Source organism: Poecile atricapillus, chromosome 10 (genome assembly GCF_030490865.1).
Source record: "Poecile atricapillus isolate bPoeAtr1 chromosome 10, bPoeAtr1.hap1, whole genome shotgun sequence".
NCBI classification, from domain to species: domain Eukaryota; kingdom Metazoa; phylum Chordata; class Aves; order Passeriformes; family Paridae; genus Poecile; species Poecile atricapillus.
The window spans coordinates 2,999,233-3,016,938 of record NC_081258.1 but is presented as its reverse complement, the minus strand read 5'-3'; the positions used below and the strand labels follow the sequence as shown (position 1 = coordinate 3,016,938).

The 17,706-nt window shown below is 51.0% G+C and overlaps 1 protein-coding gene across 3 annotated transcripts in view; it reads right to left on the bottom strand.

Annotated features, from left to right (window-relative positions):
* Nucleotides 1–17,417, bottom strand: part of WTIP (WT1 interacting protein) — an 84,259-nt gene extending 66,842 nt beyond the window's left edge. The window contains exons 1-2 of one of the 3 annotated variants that reach the window (XM_058845800.1): nt 15,217–15,855; nt 14,465–14,655 (exon numbers count right to left, since the gene is read on the bottom strand). Coding sequence is in view for 1 of the 3 variants with exons in the window: in XM_058845799.1 (XP_058701782.1) it covers nt 15,868–17,311 (1,444 nt within the window). In the remaining 2 variants the exon portion in view is untranslated. The other 2 variants (XM_058845799.1, XM_058845801.1) reach the window with 2 other exon arrangements.
* Nucleotides 17,418–17,706: the final 289 nt, after the last annotated feature.

Genomic DNA, 17,706 nt, shown 5'->3' with positions numbered 1-17,706 from the left:
GGGTACTCTGTCCCATCACCCTGGGGATTAATGAAGATGTCAAACACTTCTGACTCCAGCGTGGATTTCTGAGGTGCACCACCAGTGATGGCTCCAACTCAGCCTCATCCTGCTGGTCACACTCCAGCTCAGCCACCTTTCAGTCCCTCTCAATCTGTTTCCAGACAAATTCACCCATTTGTGCAGAGGGATGTTATGGGTGACAGCATCAAAAGCTTTACTAAAGCTGAGATCAAGCACCACTGCTCTCCCCTAACTCCCCAAGCTTTTCATCACAGAAGGCCAGCCCAGAACCCCTCTGCTCCACGTTTTCCCATCTTCCTTTTTCTCACATTCCTGCAGAAGCACTTCTTGACTTCCCTGTCCTTCACCAGGGCCAGCTCCAGATGAGCCTTGTGTCTCCTGATATTCCCCCAGCTCACTGGCCCTGCTTCCACCCCTTATACATTACACACATCCTTCCTATTTCTTCAGAATCCCCTGCTCATCCAAGCAGGCCACTTCCAACTTCTATTCCTGAACCTGGAGATTGCAAGCCTTGAAAAATCAACCAGTTTTCCTGACCCCTTTTCACTTCTCCCTACCTACTTTAGAACTCCTGTAAGTCAGTAAAATACAGGATTTATGTAAGAAATATTCAGAGTCAGTTCAGTTTACAGAAATGCTCTCCCCTGTTGTAGGTACTGGCAGAGTCTGGACTGCAGCTTCCAAGTAAATCTTGCCCTGTCTAAATTCACAGCAAAATGACATGGCTAAGTAAAGAGCTACCTGTGAATATTTACACATTAAATGCCTACTTAAAGATTTAACTCCCCACTGGATTCTCTTTTGACTTAAAAATAAGCATAAATGCATTTCTGAGTCTGACCTTTGATCAAAACATTCGAGATCAGTGTGTAAATCACTCAGCTGGGATTTTTCCTTCTCATGAGTTAAATCACTGCAGCACAACCTAATGCAAACATTCCCTTAATTGCACAAAAGCCCTTTTGGAATCTCTCCTTTCACTGTATTCACCAAGAAATAGGTTTTCAATGCTCCCTTGAAAAAAAACACAACAAAGGAACTAACACAACCCACAAAACTTATCTTCTGAAAACTAGCTAAAAGAATTAGTTTAGTTGTTGGGGGTTTTAAAATTTATTTCTGCTTTTAAAAAAAAAATACTAGAGCCTTTGTTTGCAGATGAATGTAAGCTCTTCTGTATTTATAGTCATGAAAATAAGGGCAGCTTTTATCAAATCAATGATGAAACTCTCTACTGTGCTTTCTCTGTAAGGTTAAGAGCGAGGTATAGAGTTGGTGCTGAGCTGCTGCCTGCACATCCCTTGCTTCTCCCACTGGTGCCTTTGACAGATGAAGGATTTTATCATTTCTCCAGAGGAGCAATTGTCCCTCTTAAAGAAGAAATCTTTGTTGATCCTCAATTAAAACAGACTGTGCTTCACTCTAGTACCAGTCACAAAACGTCTTCTCTGGTTGTCTTTCACCACAGCAAGAGAGACATTTCTTCAAACAAAGAAAAATAAAAAAACAAACCCTAAGAGATCACTAAGAATGGTTGTTCCCCATGGAGAACAATCCCCATCACCTTCCCCCATTGGGAACAACCCCATCACCTTCCCCCATGGGGAACAATCCCCATCACCTTCCTCAACTGGGAACAATCCCCATCACCTTCCCCCATGGGGAACAATCCCCATCACCTTCCTCAACTGGGAACAATCCCCATCACCCTCTCCCATGGGGAACAATCCCCATCACCTTCCCTCATGGGGAACAATCCCCATCACCTTCTCCCATGGGGAACAATCCCCATCACCTTCTCCCATGGGGAACAACCCCATCACCCTCTCCCATGGGGAACAATCCCCATCACCTTCCTCAACTGGGAACAACCCCATCACCCTCTCCCATGGGAAACAATCCCCATCACCTTCCCCCATGGGGAACAATCCCCATCACCCTCTCCCATGGGGAACAAATCCATCACCTTCCCTCATGGGGAACAATCCCCATCACCTTCCCCCATGGGGAACAATCCCCATCACCCTCTCCCATGGGGAACAATCCCCATCACCTTCTCCCATGGGGAACAATCCCCATCACCTTCCCCCACCACGAACAATCCCCATCACCTTCCCCCATGGGGAACAATCCCCATCACCCTCTCCCATGGGGAAGTTCCCCACTGGTTTTCAGCAGCTGGAGCCCCAGTTTTTATCCTGCAGTGGAGTCAGTGACTCAGGCTGGCAGGAATGGCTGTGCAAGGAGGAACATGCATCCCTGTGCCCCAGCAGGCACAGCACAGAGCTGTGTGCTGAGGAGGAGCTGAGCACCCTGCTGCTCCCTGTCCTCTGCAGGGCCAGGCTGAAACCCCAGCCCTTCCCCTGCTGGCAGCAGGAGTGCCTTCAGCCCAGCCCTGAAATGCTGCCTGTCCCCCAGGCTCCAAACTCCCCTTCCCCTGAACAACACTTGCTGCTATTCCTTCACGACCTGATCGTGCAGCTCTTTGAGAGAAGAACATCTGAACTATTTTATTCTTGTTTAGGACTAAACCTGTGGGCTGCCACCTGTTCTGATCTCTATATTCCAGCCTGCACAGAACATCTTTATCTCACTTCTTCCCTCCCCCTGGTGCCTCCAGGCTTGTGCCCTGCCCTGGGCTGCAGAAGAGCACAAACCTGCAACTGTTTGCTCCAACGTGGTCACACTTGAACTGAATCAGCCCTACTTAATTCAGACCCAAGACAACACTTACTTTGTTGACTTAAGTTAACTGCTTGGTGAGAAGCTGCATGGTCCAAAAAATTCCACCACCAATTGATTTGCAGGTTTATTGGATGCCTTTTCTGGCTGGTAGCTAATTTTTTAGGAACAGTAGTGTTCCAGCAGGAAATGATGCATGCAGAACTGAGCCTGCCCCAGCAGCACATCCAGCTCCCAGATCTTCCTTCAGAACAGCAATCAGTGTCCACTCTTTAGGGAGATCTTTTACACATGGTTGTCACCTGGGTGTGCAGCTCTTGTCCCTCAAGAAGGGCACACTCATTCATCTCACTGCATTTTGGTTGCACTCCCAATCACATTTACAACATGTGCAAGCAAAACTGAAGTCATGACCTGAAATTCCCTCACAATGCCCCTATAGTTTGGTTCCTTGGTCAAAATGAGAATGGCTCAAATTAAAGTGAGTTTATACCACTATCAGCTCAGTCCTGGTGGTGGCAGTTCTGGACCAACCCCAGAAAACACTTTGGGGGATGCAAATACACAGGTATAAGCTTCATAATAAAAGTGAAATAATGTATTTCTCAGAAACTTAAGCAATTATTACCATGTATCTGCCAGAACTCTCAGCAGCCTCCCTCTTTTTTTTTTATAATCAAAGTTCTCTCTTGCCTTTTCCACATTGTAGGGCATATTAAGTTAGAATCTCCCCAAATGCAGGCAGTGGTGAGCACCCCCAGAGTGACTGGCTCCCTGAAGAGGTGTTCCCACACACACACTGCACATCTCTTCCTCTCTGCTTTTAAATATCACACCAAAGTTCACAGCAGCCTTGAGATGAGAGCAGCCAAGTCCTTGAAGAAGCTGTGGTCTCTGAACAAGCCCACACAGATCTTGCACTTGGAGGCTGAGAGGAACAGGAGTCAAAGCAGGGACAGCCCCACCCAAAATAGCAGAAGAGAGGAACTCTGACCATTGGGATCAGCCAGTGTTGATCACCCTTAACCAACAGTGTGGGCTCAGAGCTGGAGATGACACCTGGAGCAGGGCTAGAAACTCCCCATGCAGGCATTGACCCAGCTGGGAACAGAGGAGCTCCAAGTCAATGCTCATCATTCAAGGGGTACTTTGTCAGAAAAACAAAGTCCTTCCCCCCAATCTGGAAATGCACTTTTTCTCTGACCTTACTATAATCTAACACCAGGTTTCCCAATTCTGCCAGTCCAACCAAGCAAAACACCCAGTAATTTCAAAGGAAGTTCTGCCACAAAGGAGTCCAGGATTTGTCCTTCAGCTCAGGAGTGTGGTTGTTGTGCTGTGTTTTGTGGGTTCATTTTTTCCCTTTCATGAGCTACAGAAGTAAATCAGACAAAGTGAGATGTGGTGTCCAGCCAGAGGCAGACCCCACATGGGTCTGAGCTGCTCCCTGCTCCTGTCATCCCTCCTGGATGGGGAATTCAGACAAAGCCCCCGGAGGTGGGAAGCAGGGAAAAGCAGAGCTTCCCACACTCAGCACACCAGGAAGCTGATTTGCAAGTCTGCACTTGGCACAGCTTCAGAGTGTTTCCTCTGGGGCAGCCTCTGTGGATCACCTCTTTCTGGGCTGGTTCTTCCCCGGCCTGGATTCCTCCCAGGTGGGAAAGAGGGGCTGAGAAAGCTTTTCCCAAAAGAGTCACCACCAGTTTGCTCTTACACAGCAAGCAAGGCTGTCTCAGCCTAACCCAAACTTTCTTCTTTTTTTACATTTTCTTATTTATTATTATAAATTATTATATTATTTCCCTTCTCTTTTTACATTTTCTTAATAGGTCAGGGAGGGTTTGGGGTTTGCTTTTTTAAAAGGTGTGGTCTGCCACTGCAGTCATTCCACGTGGAATTGCCCCATTGCTCTCAGTGTGGGGTTTGGTGAGTGAATTGACACATCCATACTCTGCAGAAACTCCTGTGCTCAAAGCCCCAGGCCTAAACCTGCCGTGGATTTGAGTTCTTCCCTCTCTGAAGGGGGCAGTGACCAGCTGCAGGTGCTGCTGGTGTGGCTGCACCACTCTCCACGAGCAGGCAACACCTCCCAGCATTGGCACAGGAACATCTCCCTCAAAACCAACACACACAAAGACTGGGAAAAAATTCTCTTTCCAGGCAAAGCAAACCAAGCTTTTTTTCTAATTGTTTGTGAAACAAAAATCATCCGAGTCCACCACCTGGTGACTGCCATGATTTCATAAAAAGACTTTAAGTAAGACTAGGCTGGACCTATTTTTTATGAAGAAAATGTCAAGAGCCCCAGAACCTCACTCAGCACAGGCAGCACCAGGGTGATCTCCAGAAGCCCCTGCAGTTCATGTACATCACCCTCTCTGTGCCTGTAGCTGTGCTGCACCTCCTCTCCAGCCTTAGCTCTGGATTCCTTTAAGGAGCCCTGCTCTGCAGAAGGTAACAGGAGAAGAAAAGCAGAGGATGCACAGCTCACATCTGGACACAGCCTCCATCCCATCCCACTCACCTTCCACCCCGTCCTGAGAGCGCAGCACCCTGGGAGCTCTGTGCCCACAGGTGACTTTGTACAGCTGGAAGAGGCCAGCAGGACACACCACAGCCCCCTCCCACACCACTGACCCCACCAGTGGTCACCAATCTCCTGAAAATTGTGACACAAGTATTTATCTGTCAAAACACCAGGTTCCCAGGCACACAGCACACAGCTTTTACAGCCCCAGCACAAAGCAGGGATACACCAGACCATTCCATGTGGCATGGCCTGGGAGGTGCAGGGGCTGCTGGACGAGCCAGGGAAAAGCACTGGTGTGAATTTACTTATTCCCTGATCCCTGGTGTAACAAAAACAACTCGAGATGACTCCCAGCTGTCAGAAACAAGTCAGTCATGCCCCTGTGACCTAAACCCCCACGACTGTCATTCATGGGGCAGCACTGGGTTTGTCAGATGTGCTCCATCTTCTAAATAAAACTGCAAGAATTCTAAATACCTTGCATGAATTTTATTTTGAGATGTCTTGAGGGTTTTTACCCCCCTGAGCTGAGCCACAAAGGCCTGCACCCAAGCCATGGGGGGTTTCCAACAGAGCAAGTGCATCCTTTGCTCTGCATCACTGCATCCCTGCACTGCCAAGCCCAGCCCTGCTCCAGCCAGGAACAGGTACAACAAGCCAAGAGACTTTCCAAGACAACCAGCTACTGACCTACACTTCAAAAAAATTACATGCTTATTTCTGAAACCAGCTCCAAATATGGACTCTAACACACTTGATTGGTGTGCAGGTCTGGTTTCTATTGAGTGTTTAGATTTGGGAAACATGGCTTTGATTAAAAATGGGCAACCCACCAACTGCAGAGAGTTTTCACATAACTGCCTGGCAAAAACAAAAAAAAAATAATAGAGCTGCAACAGTTACTGCCATTCATCAAAACTTCTGCCTTGTTTCCTGAGGAATTGCCTGCTTGCCCCAGCTACACCTGATAAAGCACCTACACCTGGGATGCTCAAGGTTAAGAGCAACTACCACAACCAGAGAAACACAGAGAATCCAAGGTTTTACTAATTACAGCTCTTTCCACTGCCTGCTATAACAGCTGCTTGGTCTTAGCTGATACTGCACTCCAGTAGCTATTGCTCCTTCCCTTTTTCCTTAAACAAAAGCAAAAATCAACATTCCCTTTGAAGCAGCACAGTTATGGAGAGAGGAAAGAGTGGCAGGTGAGACCATGTACAGACAGTGGGTCTGATCCTGCTGCATTTCATGCTGGTCACAAGAACAGGCAGGACAGCAGCACACAGCCAGGTAACACACTTCTGTGAGCAGGGAAACCACAGAGAATTACAAAGTTTATTCACTATCCCCTTGCTCAGAACCACTCTATCAGTGATTATTTTCCAGTCATTCAATATCTGATCCAAACAGATGGATTTAGCAGGAATTTCACACCAGCAAAACATAGAAAACCAAGATCCTGATCTAACTCTAACACCACTGAAGGCAATGTCATATCCACAAAGCCAGGAAAACAGAACCAGCCCCAGCAGCAGAGCCCTTGGCTGTCCCAGTTCAGCCAAGTCCATGTTTGCTTTATCACAGTCACTATCATACCTCTCCCACCTGCTTAGAAATCCCTTCCTACCAAAGGTTTCCACTCCACACTCACACACGCTGCAGCTTTGCTCTTGACAGAGACAAGCACAAAAAGGAGCCTCAAATTCCTGGCATTAAAATTTGGGACATCCATGAACTGTTTCAACAGCACCTGAGACAACCAGGGCCCCACGTGATGCCCCAGTGGGGCAGAGGCAGCACAGAGGAGGCTGAGGAGCAGCAGCAGGACCACACAGCCCAGCCAGGAGCTTCACCCCCAGCATCCCTGCACGCCTGGGGAAGAGCTGCAGCACAGGGGAAAGGTTTGTGCCATGACCACCAGAACAAAAGGGCATTTCCCATGCCTGGGAGAGGCCACAGGCTCTCCATGGACCACAGGAAATATGATCCAAGCCAGCTGAAGCATCTAAACATGCACAACTGTCAAACTGCATTTAGGAATGGCTTTTTGTTTCTCTTCATTTTAACTTTGAAATTTTCTCATTTTTTCAAGTGACCACATTAAAGGAAGAAAACATCTTGTTTTCTTTTTCCAGGAGGTGTCTTTCTGAGGTGTCAGCAGTGAAACAATTCACCAATTAAATAAATGTTTGGATGGCTGGAAAACAACGAACATCCCTAGCAGCTCTTCCACAATAGCCATCCACTTTTCCAAAAAACTATAAATATATTCTGAACTGAAACAAGCTTTGCTCAATCAGATTCTTTAAAGAGCAATATTACATGTGAGATGTGATCTTTTGTAACCTCTTAAACACCTCCTGCTTGTCCATTTGAGCCAGTCCCTATTTCATGACAACCTCTGACATTAACATCCCTCACACTCTCATGCTGCCTTCCCTGCTCCTCTCCCCACGATCCCAAACACACATTGACCCTCACAGGACACCAAATTTCACTGCTGCTGCCTGCAATTAAAGACTTGACAGGCAAGGCTGGACTTGGGGGAGATGATTGAGTTATTCCAACCCAGTTGTATCCCTCTTCCAAAGTCATTGGGTTTCTCTCCCCTGGCACCTGAGGAACTCAGTTCTCTGTTGGGTATCTCAGCTCCCAAAAACCCATCAGGGGGTCCCTGAGCCCACCTGCACAAGGGCACCACCAGGAGCCCCAGAGCAGCTCAGCCCACCAGCCCAGGGTGGATTTTTAACCAGGCCAGGCAGAGCTGCCACTGGAGCCCCTTCCCTGAGCAGCAGAGGGTGGGACAGCAGCACAGAACAGAGCCTCAAACACAAATGCCTACAGCTTTTCATACAAAACCTGCCAGTGAGAACTCTTCCAGCATCTAAAACTTGGAAATAGGTGTCACTGGTGATAAACCCTCACCCCTCAGCTGAGTCCCCCTGTGTAAGCCCTTCCACACATTTATGTGCACGGGAGTTCTCAGCTCAGCATTAAATGAGTGTTTGTGCTCTGGGGTGCTGGGCTTTTTCCTTAATGAGTCATAGGCTTTTTCTTAAAAGTTTGCTGGAACACATAAATGTGACATTAGAAATTTAGTGAAAACTGCTCCAGAAAACAAGGAATGAAGTTTCAGACAACGTGAAATACTCCAGCTGGAAGAGATACATGACTTGCTTGGCCACTTGGCCACAGTCTCAGCACAGTAACAAGGCTATGCTGACAGGGAGCTAAAACAACCCAGTCAGGTTAATAAGAAGAGATAACACATAGCACAGAATGGAACTATCTGCTCCAGTGTAGAAAAAAAGGAGAAATTCCACTTCCAGAGACAGCACCCAGACAGGCACATTGAAAAATCACATAAAAATCCAGCCAAACACCACATTTACTGGTTGATCATTAGCACATTTGCTAATTTTGTTCAGAGCTGAAGGCTAATAAGCCAGCAGGAATCCTGCTGCCAGCCCCAGGAGCTGTCACACCCCTGGAGCAGCTCCAAGCAATGCCACATCACAACCCCAGGTACGATGGTCCTGTCAGGACTTGAACCTCTCCGGCAGCTGAACACAGCCCTCCAAAGTGAGCATTTCCAAGCTCTTAACAGAACTTACAGACATCATTCACATTCCTGAATCCCACCCTTCTGCTGCAGTTTTGCTTTATTTCACACATCCCCATCCCTGGCACTCTGTCCAGGACAGGCACAAAAATCAACCACCACATCACACTCAAAGACACTCGGCTTCTCCAGCCTCAGAACGTGAAATTATTTTGGACACAACCAACCAGACTCTGCCAAGATGCTGTGAAGTGCTGTCCTGAGATATTTGGGACACATGACGTAGATAGAAGGCCAAGCCTACAGTTTATTAAATATCTGCATAAATGTTCTGATCTTAGTAAAACTATCTGGCTTATCACTGTTAGTTTATTTTCTTACCATCACTGCACAATCCTACTATACACCTGCAAATTACTTTGCCAAATTTGGGGTGTTTTTTTTAATAATCTTTTTTTTAAATAATCACTTTATGATTAGGCAAATTCACTTCCTTTCAGAGTGTTTTCTAAGCACCCAATATCCACACAGCTAAGAGACATTTACATCTTAATTTATTAATTGTGGATATTAAGGATTTCAGCCTAGACCTGCTGCCACAAAGCCATCAGTGGTAACACACAAACTTGTACCATTTACACATTTTAGATGTAAAATTTATACAACTTTAGGGACATTTTCCACTGGAAAAAAAAATCAACTTCAATCAAATTATAAAAACAGCTACTTTGACAGTTCCTTCACAGCAGGATACCATTTCTACTCAGCAAACTGAACCCATTAAAGTCATTAAACTGGGATTTACTCCCAGTTCACACACCACCATGTATGGGCCTCCAGTGAGTGACTGCACCTCAAATGGGACATTCACACCCAAAAATCTTTGTGGAAGATCCAGCACAGAGGTGAGGGAAACAACTGCCAGCACAAGTTCAACTCTGCTACAGAACAATTTTTGACTTTCGGTCTTGCCTAGGATGTCTCCCAACCCACCTGAGAGAGCAGAGCTGACTGCACTGGGGTTTGTTTTTTTGGGGTTTTCTCCCAAATTTGCCCTAAACCACGACAAGGGGTAGGCAAAGAGGGAAGGGTATGTTTAAAAGCCTGATTTACTTCTGGATTATCCTTGAGGAAAGCAGCACAGCCTTGGCCTGGACCTTGTGATAACCCTAAAAGCTGAGCAGGAGCAATGAATTGCTGAGTGTTTCTCACAGCATTCCCACTCCAAACCAAGCTGCAGCCCAGGCTCCACCCAGCCCCTGCAAACCTCCCTCCCCTTGGCACAGTGCTGCACAAAGCCTGGCTGGGAACACACAGGAACATTCCCAAACCTCCCAGCACAGGAGGGTCCCAAACCACAGGAGGTGCCTGCACCAATTCTTGTCCTGCACACAAACCTCAGCACTGGAAACCTCACCTTGGTACCGCCAATCAAACACGTGGCAGCTCTTTGGAAGGATCCTTTCCTTCTTTCTGTTTTACAACAGAGTAAAAGCATGTGCAATAAAAAGAAATAAAAACATTTGCTATGAAACAATACCTCATTCACAGCCAAGTGTCATGGAACTGAAGATAAGAAAACATTTGTCCCCATTCATGACACAGGCTTCTCTCCAAGTTACAGCCATCCAAATCCCATTTCATGTTAATTGGACATGTTACATGTATTACTTAATAAAATAAACTCACACATGTTCCACAGCGCTCTCCTGCTGTTATTATGACACTTCCCAACCTTAAGGAGTCATAGGGACATGCATGGCTGGCAGGGACTGCAAGAAGCCACCTCAGGAGCATCTCTCACAGCACATTTCACACCACAGACAAGACTCCATTCTTCCACCTCTGCAGACTTGTGTTATCCCCTGCTTTTTTCATGTTAATTCCTTCTACTTTTTCTCCCCCCACCTTCCTATTCCTTCCTCCTCTCTGGATGATGCTCCAGCTGCAGACTTTCTCTATCACTCTGATTTCCTTGCCTCATTCATGGTTCAGGTTCCTGGTAGCTGTGAGCCACAGGATGCTGCTCCACCCCAGCATCGCCCACTGCAGCTCCTCCTGCACCTTCCCCCAGGAACACACACCTCCCTTGCCTGACCCCTTTTTGAGGGCTTTCCTGCTCTTCAGCTAGAAAAGCCTGACCACTCTCAAATTAGTTTCAGCAATGTATTTTTGAGCTGTAATAGGGAGATTAGAAAAAAAACCCAGAACTGTGAGATACACCGCCTGTCTGAACACTTCAGGAGACTCCACCATGTGAGTTTATTTCTATTTAAGTGTTTGCCTATCAAAGGCAATTTTTTCCCAGGACAGCCTCAGCTGTAAATGCTGAAGGATATCAGCTGCTTACCAACACTGAATGAATTTCTAAGCCCAGCAAAAGAGAAATATAAAGTAATTACCAGACAATACATCTTTGCTTATCCCCACAAAAAATACAGTACAATCATTACCTCTACTTTTATGGAAACAGGAAAGATCTAATATTTCACAAAGAAACCTTCAGGAACTCCTAAGATCAAAAACAACTCTACAGTAAATTTCTCAAGTGTTCTGGCCACCAACTGCAAACTCATCTAAATTTAATTCAAATTTTCAAATTTCATCCCTATGCAATAAAGCTTTTAGATATTTACCACTGTTACCTGTCTTAATTTTGATCTCACGTGCATAAACACCCTTCCATCACCTCAACCTCCACACACAGAACGAGCACAAACGTACAACTCTGAATTCATGAACATACTGCAGATTGTAAATCCAGATGTACACGGGTGACAACGCACATAAAGGGCAGAGAGGGTCTGGATGGGCCTAGAGATTTATTTCTTCCCTTCACCTGGTCTTCCCTTCCCTCACCTACCAGGCCAAAGGCTTTTCAACACCATGTTATCAGCACTGTTTCTTCGTGGTGCTCCAAAAAACATGTGCTGGTACTGCTGGATGGCTTTAGGAGAGAGACAGCTCTCAAAAGTCAAGGCTACTCACCAGGGTAGGCACAGGCTGTGCTACACTGAGGGCTGCATTATTTACAGAATCCAGACTTTGTGTCTCATTCCGAGACATCCCTGCTTCCTCTGGCAAACCTCCTCCAGGTCCCCAGGAACTCAGGTCCCCTGGCTTTTTCTGCAGGGTGAAGACAAAGGTGCCCCTGGAGGACAGGGAAGGTGGCAGCTCTGTGACAGGAGAGAATTGTTCTCGCTGAGGAGAGAATTCCACACTCATGGAATAACCTTGCTCTGTTCTGCATCTCAGCTGTGAGGTGGGTGAGGCAGGTGTGAGGGCTGGGGGAGGCTCTGGATGTCAGAGGTGGGAAAAACACCTTCACAAAGGGCACTCCCTGCACAAGGGCAGCTGAAGGACAACCACAGAGCTGCCAGTCTCTCTGGACTTTGCACAGGCAGGCACCTGCACTCCCCACCCCACCAGGCTCAGCTGCCTCCTGCATCTTTAGGAGAGGACAACGTGACAATCAATCACTTCTTGTGCTGGATTCCACCACCACAGAACCCTTGCTGGGGCACGGCTGCAGCACAGCAGGGGCTGCCAGCAGTGTGTGAGTGCTGCCTGCACCCCTCAGCCACCCTCCTGCAACTGCTGCCAGCCAGCAGAGACACCTGCACCCAAAGGAACAGCCAAACCAGCCCTCAAATCCACGGCACTGCTCAGCAGGACCTGCCCCTCAGGTGATGCCCACAAGGATGTGTGACTTGGATGGGTGTGCCAAAATACAACTTTAACCTTCACACCCTTTTTCAACACCTAAGCACCGGACTGAAGTATTCTGCAAAGAAAACAGAATTTAAGACAGCATGACTGAGCTCATGACTTTCCAACACCCACGAATGTCCTGTTGACACCTCAGGATGAACATTCAATTTAAAAAATATTCCTGAAACAACTTTTGCCTCACCTTATATCAATGTTCAGCTCAAAAGAGTTATGAAAGTGAGTGAAAGTACTTTTTTTTTACCTCACTTCTCAGCATCTGCCACTAAACCAAGCACATTTAGTAAACTGTCAGTACCCTGACAGGGGGTCTCAGAGGAAGAGGTTTGGGCAGGGAATGCACAGGAAGCAGCTACAAGGGAACAAAGTCTCACAGCCTTACCCAATTCAGCTGCTGCCAAAGGAAGGGTCTCTGCTTCCTGGAGCCCTCTGTCTGCACCCTCTGCCTTGGGTCAGCTCCAGCCATCTCTTTGACAAGGATGAATTGGAGCAGCTCACCAATCCAGCCCCAAACAACCCTCCCTCTTCTCCCTCCTCCTCTGCAGCTTTGTTTTCCTCACACCAGTGGTGCAGGTGGCTGCGAGGTGCTGGAGGGAGCACTTGGAAGTGGAATGGTGCGGTCACCTGGAAAACCAGGCAGGGGCAGAGCCTTCCTTTGGCAGCACTGCCATCTTTACTCAGATTAAACCAAGGAGGGCACCTTCTTTCTCTCTTCAGATGCAGTGAAGCCTGGGAGAGGAAGGGGAAGATGGAGAAGCTGAAGCAGTAGAGCAGAGCTCCCAGCACAGCACTGCTCAGGCCCAGCTGTGAGTCCAGCACACCTGAGGGATTGCACCCTGCTTGGCTTGGCTGCCCTGAGCCCCTCTGCAGATCAGACCCTGCACTTCTGCCCCATCCTGTACTTGTCTGTCCCAGACCACAGATCCCTCCTGCAGCACAGCAGGGAGGTGTGGGACAGCAGCCAGGGCCTACCAGCACCCTTGGGGGAACACTCACCCAAACTGACCCACAGCCAGGATGGAGGCAGGGTAGAGCTGCTCCTCCTCCAAGCAGAGCTGGCCAGTCCCTTGACCTCAGTTTCAAAATAGCACACTGCTCAATTTTTAATTTTACTGGGGGTGTCGGGGGCAGACAACAACAACAGGATAACAGGACACAGAGCACTGTAAAGACTAGAAAATCAAGCTCATCTAATTAAGGAGCATTAAAGCATCTCCTCTGTTCCCTCTACCTTGTTGGATCTACTGGCTCAACACTTCTGCTCTCCATAGGCACCAAAGAACACCCAACCACTGTCTCTGGAGTGTGCCAGACACCAGTGCTAAGCACACACTTCACAGCTGCAGCACGCTCAAGCTGCAGTGAATATCAGTGCATTTTCCCTGCTTCCTTTTATTAACACACTCTCAGGTAAGTTGAACTAAAAACAGACTTCTCCCTGTTCTGTTCTCATTCTCCTTGACTGTGACCCAGCAGCCTGTGGTCAGCCCTGTCAGCCTCTCATGCCAAAACTCAGCATTCACCTACATGGATCATCTGAACCAAAAACATGGCATCAAATCCACCAGCATTTATCAAAACCTCAACAACTCACAGAAATCAACTTGCTCTTTCAAAGCACCCCAGTTCTCTGGGTTTCATCTGCTTCCAGGATGGAAGTGACAGCAGTGATCCTTGGTTCTGCCTCAGCAGGAGCCTCCAGAGCATCCCAGAGGCTTCCCAGGCACAGGCTTACTGTTCACATCTCCTGAGGCTCGGGGCACACTGCAACACATCGCTGTGGAGCACAGTGCAGCCAAATCTGACAAACCAAAAAATCTATCCACAACACAGATTCCCCATATTTCCTCCTGGAGCCCCTGATTGCACACACAGCTTTCCCAGGCCACTGGAAACACCTCCCAGAGGCTCAGGACAGATAATTTCTTTCTTACCTCTTACTTTTTACTCCTCAGCCTCTCACTGTCCACCGTGGAAATGCTGAAGGTAACACTGCCTGCAGCTCGTGTGTTACAAGCCCCACACAGCACACCCTCAGCAGGATCCCCTCAGCTGCTGAGGAGCATCTGCCAGGTGCCAGCACTGCCAGAGATGCAGCGGGTGATCATCAGCCTCCTTATCAGCCCTAGACAGATGAAGGCAGGCAGTAAGCACCGCATTCAGCCTCCTTTGTCTGGGCACAAAAGCTTGGAGAAACTCTGCCGCTGCAGTGTACAGAAAGGTTTTCCTGCTAGAGAGGCTGCTGCTCACTTAGCTACCTCCAGCGAGCGGCCCAGGTCTCTCTCGCAGAGAACCCTGCGAGTCCTTCCTTCCCTGCAGAGCACACCAGAGCTCTGAGCTGCTGAGCCCCAGGAACACGCCGCTCCATCCTCGGGAACGCACACAAAGCACGGAGAGAACCATTCCCCCCGAGGCTCCGATGGGGCTGGCTCACCCCCAGCCTCACCCCGCCGGGCTCTGCCTCCCGGCCCTGCGGGAGCTCCGCAGCCCCTGCGCGGGGCCCTCCATGGAGCTCCCGGCTCACCGCAGCCCCCAGAGCAGGAGGGCAGAATTTGCACGCTCCAGATCAACTTTTCACTGGTGTTTTTAGCTTTTAGCCACCCAGCACAAAGAAAGACGGGAAGCTAATCCTAACTAGTGTGGCTATAAAACACACGCACTCATCATCCCCAGTTCAAGAACTTACTTTTCTTCCATAAAGAAGCAACAAAAATTCAGACGACCAGCAGGCCGATTTAACCCCAGCAAGGGCCGAGAGCTCCCCCAAAGTCCCCTCTGGTCACGGGGATGTCCCTGTGTGCTGAGCAGACCCTGCGAGGCCTCGCGGGGTGGGAACAATGCTGGGCTCCCACAGGTGTTCTGAACCAGCACAAAGATTTCACTAAGAACCTCTCCAGCACTTCTCATCATCTACAGAAGTTAGCACAGACTGAGGAGAGCAGGATGGCAAACACCACAGCCTCAGGGATGCTGGAGGATAGCGGAGAAGCTTCAGCAGCCCGTGAGGAAGGGAGACAAAAGAGAATCACTGTAAGCCCCGACTACACAAACAGCTCTCATCACACTCCAGACAAGTCTCCCATCCGCACGTGGAAAGGGAAGCATCACACATCCAAACAAACCGCGCTAGGAAGAGACGGGAGAGGGTTCACATACCGGGAGCGAACTATGGTGCGAGCACTTCGGACACCAGACAGTGTCTGTGGCCATGTGAGACTTCAGCAGGCACCTGGTCCAGAGCAGCCCCGGGCATCGCACACCCGCCTTCTCCACGGCCCGACTCGGCCGGCCCCGCACACCGCCGCCCTCCAGCCGCCCGCTCCCCCTCCCCACTCACCGAAGTACTCCTTCTTCATGTGCATCTCCAGCTCCTTCTCCAGCTCCAGCGTCAGCGCCTCCAGCCGCCTCTCCGCCTGGCTGGGGCCGCTCTCCCGGCACGGCGTCACCTGGTAGGGGAGCTTGAATTTGGGAGCCGAAGCGGAGCCTTTGGTCGGGCTGTAGGCGTAGGGGGGCGGCGGCTCGGGGGCGCCGGCCGGGTGCTGCGGGTCGTGCCGCGGCGGGGACTGGGCATGGATCCGGTGGAACGCGTCCCCCAGCTCGGGCACGGCGCCGTCCTCCTGCAGGCCGGGCCCCAGCAGGGACGAGCGGGGCGACGGCAGCTGCAGCTCGGGGTAGGCGCTCATGGAGCCGCGGGAGCTCCGCGAGCTCTGGCTGGAGATGCTGGAGCGGGGGCTGACCACGGCGGGGCCGGCCGAGCCGCGGCCCTCGGGGCCGCAGAGGCTGGAGCGGGGGCTGGCCAGGGCGAGCCCGGCGCCGCCCGCCCCCTCGGGCTCGGCGCTGCCCGGCGGGCCGTACCTGCAGTCCGAGTAGCTGGAGCGGGGGCTGGCGGTGCAGGAGTACTGGCTGGCGGTGCTGGAGCGGGGGCTGGCGTGGCGCTGGTCGTAGCCCATGCTGATGCCGCTGGTGCGGTTGCTGCTGGGCTTGCTGCCGCCGCCGTCGTAGCCGGTGAGGCTGGCGCGGGGGCTGGAGTGTTTGCTGGTGTCGCTGGCCGTGCTGGCGTAGCTGGAGCGGGGGCTGAGGGCGGCTCCGTCGTACTGCACCAGGCTGGCGCGGGGGCTGCCGTACTTGTCCTGCCCGGGCACCACCAGGCTGGAGCGGGGGCTGGAGAACTTCTCGTAGGGCAGCGCGACCGCGCCGCCCAGGCTGGAGCGCGGGCTGGAGAACTTGCCGTGCTCGGCGGCGGGGCCCGGTGAGGCGGCGGCCAGGCTGGCCCGCGGGCTGGCGGCGCCGAACTTGCCGTCCGGGCCGCCGGGCGCCCGCCCGCCGCCCTTGGCCACGTAGCCGCCCTCGTAGGCGCTGCCCGCGGCGTAGCGGTAGCCCTCGGCCGAGTAGCGCTTGCCCTTGTCGGCGAAGCCGCTGTAGCAGGGCAGCGCCACCTCGGAGCGGGTGCACAGCCCCTCCTCGCAGCACGGCGGGCCCGGGCCCGGCTCGGCGGCGGCGCGGCCGTTGGCGCGGAGCGGGGCGGCTTTGCCGCAGGGGGCGGCGGCGGGGAAGCCTTCGGCGGGCGGCGGCGGCGCGGCGGTGCCGTTCATCTTCCGGCCCCGCTGCTCCGCCGTCATGTGGGCGGCGATGACCCGCTTGGTCTCCTCCAGGTCGGGGTGCAGCGCCAGGTCCCGGCGGCCGCCCCGGCCGTACGGACCCTCCGGGCAGGGCTCGTACAGGGACAGGTCCTCCATGAACTTGGTGGCCTTCAGTGCCATGTCCTCCTCGTACTTCTCCATGCTCGGCCGGAGCCCGGCGGCGCGGGGCGGGGGAGGACGGTGAACTCTCCGCGAAAGCGCAGCCCGGAGCGGAGAAAGAAGAGGGATAAAGAAAAAAAAAAAAAAAAAAAAGCCAAAGCGAAAAAAAAAATAGAATAAAAAAAATCCCCAAATGCAGCAACACAAAAATCACCCTAGAAGAAAGCCCCTTCCCGCGGTCCTGGCGGGGCAGCGGCGGGACGCGGCTCCTTGTCCGGAGAGCGGCGAGGCGGCGGCCGGGCTCGGGGCGGTCACCCGGGCGGCATCCCGCGCCGCGGCGCTGGGCTCGGTGCGGCCGGGCTGCCCGGCGGAGCGCGGCCGGCACAGACGAGGCGCCCCTGTGTCACTTTCCAGCCTTAAATAAGTTGCTCGGTCCA